The 10086-nt window shown below is 48.0% G+C and overlaps 1 protein-coding gene across 1 annotated transcript; it reads left to right on the forward strand.

Moving 5' to 3' along the window:
• Nucleotides 1-634: 634 nt before the first annotated feature.
• Nucleotides 635-8976, forward strand: LOC139228861 (putative nuclease HARBI1). Its single transcript, XM_070860327.1, has 3 exons — nt 635-667; nt 5052-5216; nt 8020-8976. Exons 1-3 carry the CDS (start codon nt 635-637, stop codon nt 8974-8976), a joined length of 1155 nt encoding a protein of 384 aa, XP_070716428.1.
• The last annotated feature ends 1110 nt before the right edge of the window (nt 8977-10086 follow it).

Consider the following 10086-nt stretch of genomic DNA (forward strand, 5'->3'; position numbering starts at 1 on the left):
TTGTTTGTTATCATTTGTGTAAAATTATTCAAGAATTTTTAAAACCTGTAAATGCCATTTAATGCTAAAATTATGGTTTTCAGCTGTATTAATAAAAGCGAGTATCAACAACAATCTTGCACAAAGCAAAAACAAAAATCATGGTATTATTGTTATTAATTGTTACAGTCCCAAATTAAAATAAACATTCATCCGACTGGATTATGAAAACTAAATTGAGAGTTTAGAATTACATTTCTGAAGTAGCAAACCCACCCCCTAGTGGTCATCATTAGCCATTGCACTATATAATTTGAGTATTGTTTTTCTGATACTGTATATCAACAATTATTCTATAAATTGGTCACAATATTTGACTCACCTCAAATTGGTTCTACTCAAAACCAAACAATGCTATTTAACAAAACTACAAAATGAATAGTGCCATTATGCAGTGATATATAATTTTTTCTGAATTTTATTGTGCAGTTGAAGTGTTTATCTTTTTTCTCAGCTATATTTGTGAAGACAAGAACATGCAGACTCAAAGAATCAAAGATATAGCATAAGAATTCAATGTATCAAGTCAGAGCAAGTCTTTACAGTAGAGATAATTGTCAATAATTCAGATGAAAAAAGTGGAGCTCTTGCCAAAATGATTGACAAGCAGCACCTTCCGAATGACAAGGTAATGCTCTCAGCTATATCTGCCAATGGCAGGTGACAGCTTTCTGTCATTTCACATTATATTGCATACTAATATATCTTCAGGCTCGGGCAGGCTGGCTGCTACTTTTCATGATGGCTGGTATTCAGTTGTTTCCGGCTTTCCCACATTACAAGTGAGTACACTCCAAAAGTACTTCATTGGCTGTAAAGCGCTTTGAGACGTCTGGTGGTCATGAAAGGCATTATATAAATGCAAGTCTTTTTTTTCTTTTTGTTGCAGTCACGTTGCAAATGCTCTCAATATGGGAGTTCCAGTGAAAGGGCACTGAGGTCAATTGTGGCACTCCAACTGCCCAACTCTCCCAGCTCAGATCAGCACAAGCCCAAGATTGAACCCGGGACCTTTCTGTTCTAATGGCTCAGTATCACACTGGTTGCTGCATTATTCAGAATTCTCCAAATCCTTGTTTATAAATCTCGCTTTGTGGAGGTGAAAGTGAGCTTGAGGGCAAGTAAGTTGATGTGATTCATTTCATCAGGGACAACCTGCACAGCTTGTTCCACTCCCTTAGCTTTAACCACTCATCCACCTCAGTATATATTTCTCTCTCCATACTGTCGTATTATTTTTGAATTTAGAAATGTGCTACAAGCGGAATTATTTATTATGTGAAAGATGATAAAACCAAAGTAGTTCAAGAAAATTTGTCCTCCCTTACAGTGTGGAGAGCGAGGCTATTCTTTTTAAAATTACAAAGAATTATTGAATATTGCAGCACAGAATAAGGTCAATAGACCCAGTATGTCTACACTGGTGGGTGTTTTTCCCACAAGAGTCACTTAGTCTAATCCCACTCTCTTGCTAACTTCACATATCATTTAATATTGCTATTTTTCAAGCAACCACATACCCCTTAAAAAAAATGTATGAACTTAGTGTCAACAACGGGTTGTGGTAGAAAATTCCACATTCTAACCATTTTATGAGCATATGAAAATGTTAGGAAAAGACCAGCTGGTCCATTTATCCTGCCCCATACAGCCATGATGCCTTATCCTTCACAGTTAAGACTCTCCCTACCCAGCTGCATGTCATGTATTCTCCTGAGAGAGGCAAAAAACCATCTAAAAGAAAAAAATGCCAATTAAGGAAAAAAAATCGAGAAAATTTATCTCCGACTGCATTCCCTGCCCCCAAGGAGATCAAAACGAGTCCAGGGAACCACATTGACCACGACTTATTTTACTTGGTACCTATCTCTTCTATGACGAGGGTCGGAATCTTTACCTTGGAGTCGGGGCGGGTGCGTGCGGGCCACATAGCGGATCGCCATCCTGAAGATTTGAACATATTCTGCACTGCAAGGTTAACACAATGGCACCAATTAAAAGAGTCATGCAGGTTTCCTGGCCCAATTAAATGGAATGGGTCTGATGACATCACCGATGTCTTGTTTTCAGCGTGGATATTTAAAGCAGCCTTGCTTGAAGGTTGCTGTAGGAGTGTTGAAGATGGAAGGGCTGGGAGGTCCTCTTCCTGCAGATGGCAGAAAAAGACCAGCAAAAGACACAAAGAGGGCATGACTAGACATCGCAGAGGAGGTCAACTGCAGGGATGTTGTGAGGCGAATATGGATCCAGTGCCGCAAGAGATTCAATGATCTCATGAGGTCAGGAAAGGTGAGTGCAATGCCACACTCACCTACATCCTGATGTGCTTGTCACCTCAACCCCATCACTCTGCCTTCACAAGCCTACTCCTGCACATCATTCCTCTCACCAACCTACCTTGCAGGTCCACCCAGCCCTTTCTGTCTATGCACCTACTCACATCCCCATCTGACTAACCACCACTGACACTCACCCTCATCCAAATTCAATCACAGCAAGTAACACCACAAAAGGACATTTGACAATGTCATTGTAGGACTGCTTTGTGGTGTTGTTGAGGGGAGGGTGGGACGTTGGTACAGCATCAGGGAGCCATATGGATGGACTGGTGCAAGTTAAGTACATCTGGCCATTATGAGGCCATCCCGGGTCTCCCGGGCAGCAATGTGTGCCGCTGCTTGTGCCATCTTCACCTCAGGTTCCTGTTCCTCCTGCTCATGTTCCAGCTGTTCCTCCTCCTCCTCTTACCCATGTTCCACCTGTTCCTCTTCCATCCTCCTCATAACTTGCTTTCCCACCTACCTTTGTATCATCAGCTCATCAGCAAATTTGGCTACATTACACTCGATCCCTTCATCCAAGTGATGAATATAAATTGTAAATAGTTGAGGCCCCAGCACTGATCTCTGTGGCACCCCACTAGTTAGTGTTCCAACATGAAAATGACCCATTTATCCCAACTCTCAGTTTTCTATTAGTTAGCCATTCCGCTATGCACAATAATATATTACCCCCAACCCCGTGAGCTCTTATCTTGTTCAGTAAGGTGCAGTGGCACCTTATCGAATAGCTTCTGAAAATCCAAATATACCACATCTGCTGGTTCCCCCTTATCCACCCTGCTTGTTCCATCCTCAAAGAACTTCAGCAAATTCATCAAACATGATTTCCATTTCATAAAACCATGCTGACTCTGCTTGACTGCATTATGATTTTCTAAATGTCCTGCTATTACTTCCTTAAAGATATGCTTAACAGTTTATATGCAGTTACCATGTCGTGACAAGATGGCGGATGGAATAGCAGCTCCCTAGGGAGCTCTCCCCATACAAACCCTCCTCTGACCATCTGCTGCCATCTTCTACCTCTCTCTCCCCCAATCTCCCCCCTCCACTGTCTAAATCCCCCTTGGCCCTAACCCTGACCCCCAAAATACTCGACCTACCTCTTAAATCATGTTACAAGTGCTACAAGGGCCCACTGTCCATCCCACATCCCTCAACTGTGGCCTACCTTCCAGGCCGACCAGCTACAAAACAGATTTGGGCCTACCTCACGTGCCTACACTCATCGGCGACGACCGGGCCACTCTCCAACCAAAGGCGACTGGGCCTCTTCCCCTCCTGCGGTGACCTGGCCTCTTCTCCTCCATCGATGATCGGACCTCTTCCCCTCCAGCAACAACCTGGCCCCTTCTCCTCCAATGATGACCTGGCCTCTTCTCCTCCAACACCCGGTGAGCACAATGGCTGTGACCACTCTGACCTCTCCTTCTTCCAATCTGACCTCTCCTCCTTCCACTCTGAACACCCTGACCTCCACCCCACAAAATGGACCTCTGACCTTCCCAATGCCTGCCCCCAACTGAAATGTCTGTAAGCTTGTAATGTTTGTAGCACCACACTGTGGATGTGGATGTATTGTGTACTGCAACTGCAGGGTTAATAATAAACAGAACCCAGGCAGATTCCGGACACCGCTCGAAGAGGATACCTTCGCTTTCAAACAGAACCTTCCAAACATGGTGTCGAATCTAAACTCATTCGAGGCTCATCCTCAGGAACGTTTTCCTCCACGGAATTTCCTTGATTTTCATTCCAATGCCTGGTTCACAGCCCTTTGGGGAGGCGTGATCGGCAGAGAGGGGGTAGGGAAAAACAATTCCAGCGGTACCCTGCTCCTGACAAAATGCCTAGAGCATGACCTTGTCATCACTAACACCTTATTCCGCCAGAGGGACAAGTACAAGGCATCATGACAACACCCTTACTCCAAACACTGGCACCTGCTCGACTAGGCCATCATCTGAGCCAGGGATCGCAAGGATGTGTACATCACCCGCGCCATAACAGGGGCCGATAACTGCTGGACGGACCACTGCCTAATCCGTTCCATCATCAACATTAATGCAGCCCCAAAGCGGCGAGGGTAGCAGAAGCAGTGCCTCAAAAAAATCAACGCTGGGGCACTCAAAGACCCAGCTAAGAGCCCTATACAGCCAGCGCCTCACTGCTAACCTGGCGTCCCTTGATGACTCCGAGATGCAGAATGCCCACAGCGCTTGGTCTGCCCTCCAGGCCTCCATAACCTGTGAAGAGACACTCGGTTACTCAACCAAGAAACACCAGGACTGGTTTGATGAGGATGACCAGGAGATCCAAGAGCTAATAAATCGCAAGTGCAGAGCATTTCTGAGCCTAAAACAACAACCCAACTCAGGAGCAACAAAACAGCATTACAGATGGCTGAAGGCTGAGGTCCAACAAAAAACCTGTGACCTAAAGAACAGATGGTGGGTGGAGAAAACACAGGAGATGCAGCAGCTGGCCGACAGCCATGATGTGCGAGGATTCTTCACCGCAGTTAAGGCCACCTACAGCCCAAACATCCAAGGCCCCACCCAACTGCTAGCCAAGAACAGGGAAACACTTATCAAGGACACTGAGGCAGCCAGAACCTGTTGGAAGAAGCACTTCGAAGATCTCCTTAACCGAGACTCTGTCTTTGACTAGAGTGTCCTCGACTCCATCCTGCAGCATGCTAACCGCCACCATCTCAGCAAAACCCCAGCCCTGCACGAGGTAGAAAAAGCCATCCACCAACTTAAGAACACCAAGGCAACGGGAGTGGATGGAATCCCCGCTGAGGCACTAAAGTATGGCAGAGAGGCACTACTGGTACGAATGCATGACTTCATCTCTCTCATCTGGAAGGAGGAGAGCATACCGGGAGATCTCAGAGATGCAGTAATCGTGACCATCTTTAAAAAAGTGGACAATTCCGACTGTGGCAACTACAGAGGAATCTCCCTGTTATCAGCCGCTGGGAAAGTCGTCGCTAGAATCCTCATCAACCGTCTTCTCCCTGTGGCTGAGGAACTCCTCCTGGAGTCAGAGTGTGGATTTTGCCCTCTACGAGGCACATCAGACATGATTTCTACAGCGTGACAACTGAAAAAACAATGCAGGGAACAGCACCAACCCTTGTATATGGCCTTCTTTGATCTTACAAAGGCCTTTGACACTGTCAACCGCAAGGGACTATGGAGTGTCCTCCACCGTTTCGGCTGCCCCCAAAAGTCCGTCACCATCCTCCGCCTGCTCCACGACGACATGCAAGCCGTGATCTTGACCAACGGATCCATCCCAGACCCAATCCACGTACTTACCAGGGTCAAGCAGGGCTGCGTCATTGCGCATCTTCCTCATGGCAATGTTCCACCTCACACTCAATAAGCTACCCGCTGGAGTGGAACTAAACTACAGAACCAGTGGGAACCTGTTCAACTTTCGTCATCTCCAGGCCAGATCCAAGACCACCCCAGCCTTTATCGTCGAACTACAGTATGCGCGGATGATGCATGCATCTGCGTACATTCAGAGACTGAACTCCAAGTCATAATCAACATCTTCACTGAGGCTTACGAAAGCACGGGCCTTACACTAAACATTCGTAACACAAAGGTTCTCCACCAGCCTGACCCCGTCACACAACACTACCCCCCAGTCATCAAGATCCAAGACGTGGCCCTGGACAACGTCGACCACTTTCCATACCTCGGGAGCCTCTTATCAACAAAGGCAGATATCAACGACGAGATTCAACACTGCTTCCAGTGCACCAGCATAGCCTTCGGTCGCCTGAGGAAAAGAGTGTTCGAAGACCAGGCTCTCAAATCTGCAACCAAGCTCATGGTCTACAGGGCTGTAGTGATACCTGCCATGCTGTATGGCTCAGAGATGTGGACCATATACAGTAGAAACCTCAAATCGCTGGAGAAATACTACCAACGATGTATCTGCAAGATCCTGCAAATCCCCTGGGAGGGCAGACGCACCAATATTAGCGTCCTCGACCAGGCCAACATCCCCAGCATCGAAGCACTGACCACGCTCGACCAGCTCCACTGGGTGGACCACATTGTTCGCATGCCCAACACAAGACTCCCAAAGCAAGCGCTCTACTCGGAACTCCTACACGGCAAGCGAGCCCAAGGTGGGAAGAGGAAGTGTTGCAAGGACATCCTCAAAGTCTCCTTGATAAAATGCAACATCCCCACCGACACCTGGGAGTCCCTGGCCAAAGACCGCCCTAAGTGGACGAAGTGCATCCGGGAGGGCGCTGAGCACCTCGAGTCTCATTGCCGAGAGCATGTCGAAATCAAGCGCAGGCAATGGAAGAGTGTGCGGCAAACCAGTCCCACCTACCCTTTCCTTCAATGACTGTCTGTCCCACCTGTGATAGAGACTGTAATTCCCGTATTGGACTGTTCAGTCCCCTAAGAACTCATTTTTAGAGTGGAAGCACCTCAATTTCGAGGGATTGCCTATGATGATGAAAGATGGACTCCAGCATTTTCCCAATGACAGATGTTAGGCTAACTGGTCTATAGTTTCCTGCTTTCTGTCTCCCTCCTTTCTTAAATAGGGGCATTACATTTGCGGTTTTCCAGTCCGCTGGGACCTCTCCAGAATCCAGGGGGGCCGAAATTCAGGCTCCCGGGAAGAACCGTTACCGTGGGTTTTCGGTGACCAATCGGCAAAATCAATTGGCAGACACCACCAAGGATAGAAGGAGAGGTTTTTTTTGTCAGTACCCCCATAAGACTTTTGGGTCGGTACACTTTGCTGTGATAATCGACACCGCTAGAGGAGGACAACAGAGGATTTCCGCGATCGGGACTTTTTTTCCTGCAAACTTTGTGTTGGCTTTGTGTATTTCTTTAACCTGCTGATAGCTCTTTATCATTTTTTGGAGAGTTTTCAGGACTTTGAGCTATGACACATTAGTGAAGGTCTGTAGGCCTCATTCTGTGCTCCAGAGGCCTGCTTGTCAGGGTGCAGCCTAAACACACAATGGGATCAGTGTTGACAGGGGAACACCTTGTATACCTTACAAAAGCAAACTACTGTGGATGTTGGAATCTGAAATAAAAACAGAGAATGCTGGAAATCTCAGTGGGTCAGGCAGCATCTGTGGAGAGAAGGGTCATTGACCCGATACAATAACTCTGCTTTCTCTCCACAGATGCTGTCTGACCTGCTGAGATTTTCAGCATTCTTTGTTTTTATTTTATATACCTTGCACACCTTGTCAGATGCAGGGCAGCACAGAGGATAAAGCAGCCCCATTGGCAACGTGCAGAGAGGCAGCAGGCAAGGGAGACAGCAGCTATGCCTGCCCAACATCCAGAAGGGCCTGCAGATGTGCACAGACCTGCACGTGGAGAGGATGTCCAGGAGGGAGATGACATCGGGAGAAGGAGCAGATATACTGACACCGCCCCCCCACCCCTACCCACCCCCAACCATATACTGGGCAGAGACACCCGGACATGAGGACGACCAAGGAGATGGCCATCATACAGCTGCCATGGGAAGTGGCCAACACAGAGCTGGAGGAAGTAGACCCTACCCTCAAAGGGTCTACAGATGTTAGCTCTCTTTCCTTGAGCCCAGTGATGAGCAATGCTTGCGATAGCTGAGATTCAGAAAGGAGGTACGGAGGGAGCTCTGCAATGTCCTGCGCCAAGATCTGGAGCTGCACACAAGGCTCAGGTCCGCTCTGACCATTGAGACCAATGTCACCATCGCTTTGAACTTCTTTGCGACGGGGACTTTCGAGTCTGCGACTGCAGACATTTCCAACATTTCTCAATTCTGTGCACAGCGCTCCATCCAGCAGGTTACCAATGCACTGTACAGGAGAAGAGTGGACTACATCTCATTCCTGATGAGGAGGGACAAGCAGGTGGAGTGGCAGACCGGATTTGCCCACATTGCAGGGTTCCCGAGGGGGCAGGATGCGATCGAATGCACACATGTTGGGCTGAGGGCGCCACAACACCACCCCGAGATCTTTGTCAACCACAAGGGGTTCCACTCCCTCAATGTGCAGTTCGTGTGTGACCACAAGCGTTGTGTCCTGGCAGTTGATGCGAGGTACTCAGGCAGAAGCCCTGATTCATTCATTCTGTGCCAGACCAGTGTGCCCGCCCTCTTCATTGACCCAAATCATGATTGTGGTTGGCTGCTTGGCGACAAGGGATGTCCCCTCTCTACTTGGCTACAGAACCCCAGGACAGCGGCAGAGCATGCCTACAACGATGCTCATTCTGGCACCAGGTGCATCATTGAGCATTGCATTGGGATCTTCAAGCAGAGTTTCCATTGCCTGGACCGGTCTGGTGGCGGCTTGCAGTACACTCCTGAACGTGTCTCCATATTTGTGGTGGTCTGCTGCATGCTGCACAACCTGGCCCTCATGAGGGGCCAGCCGCTGAAGGTAGAGCTAGCAGTACCACCTGATGATGAGAAAGCGCAGGAGGAGGAGGAGGAGGAGGAGGATCACCATCGCCACCCAGCCAGGAGGTGTCATCGCCAATGCAACCCTGCAAGGGAGGTGCAGACACGTCTGATTGCTGCTCGATTCACATAATGTCATCCACACATGGCCTTTCTGTTATGTATGTAAACTTGTATATACCTTGTACAGCCACCACAGGGCTCATGCCCTGGAGTCCCCAGGGACCCCACAATCCCTTGGGAACACAGGTACTTAAGGAGGCCTCACAGGCTGGAGAGGCACGCTGGAGACGTGCAATAAAAGACTAAGGTCACACTTTACTTTGAGCTCACAGTATCTAGTCAGACTCTTTATTCATACATAACAACTGACGACGAGATACAGATGACGAACCCAATAATGCAGAGAACAGTGGGCATCCTGGAGAAATTTTCAGAGGGAGAAGATTGGGAAACTTTCGTGGAGCGACTCGACCAATACTTCGTGGCCAACGAGCTGGAAGGAGAAACGAAGGGCGATTCTCCTCACCGTCTGAGGGGTACCAACATATGGCCTCATGAAAAATCTGTGGCTAGACTTTCCACTTTCAGGCTAAGGCAGAAAAAAATGAGCTTTGTTCCAGTGACGCGGAACCTATCGCCCGTGCTGATCGCCGGCTCAGGGCCCATTTTGTTTTTGTGATTTTCCACTCGGCCTTAGCCCAGCGATGTCAAATGGACAATGTCATTTCTCGTGAATGAAAAAAAAAGCTTCCCTAGCAACGCATTACTGCGCATGTGCAAGCTGATTTTGTTTTTCAGGTTGATGCTTCTTCCCGCGTTTTGAAAGGTCAAGTGTCTTCACACATGCTCAGAAACTCTGGGTGGGTCTGGGAGAGAGAGAGAGAGAGAGAGAGAGAGAGGAGAAAGGAAGCAGGTCATAAAGTCTTATCCAAATTACAGATAAATTTAAAGAATGGAGGGAGGTGCAGGAAAGAGAAGGGCCAAACCCTTCAGCGAAGAGGCAAATGAGGCCCTCGTAAATGCTGTCAGCTCCTGGTGGGAGGATCTGACACGGGATGGGCAGGGGAAACCTCCACCCAGTGCATATCGAAGGAATTGGTCCGAAATAGCTGATGTAGTCACATCGGCCTCCAATGAAACGCGCACACCGGACCAGTGCCGCCAACGGTGGAACAACCTACTGGCAGCTGTGAGAGTAGTTGAAATTTATATTTATGTGTTATTTAATGATTTAAATAGT

The sequence above is a fragment of the Pristiophorus japonicus genome, chromosome 2, assembly GCF_044704955.1.
Source record: "Pristiophorus japonicus isolate sPriJap1 chromosome 2, sPriJap1.hap1, whole genome shotgun sequence".
NCBI classification, from domain to species: domain Eukaryota; kingdom Metazoa; phylum Chordata; class Chondrichthyes; family Pristiophoridae; genus Pristiophorus; species Pristiophorus japonicus.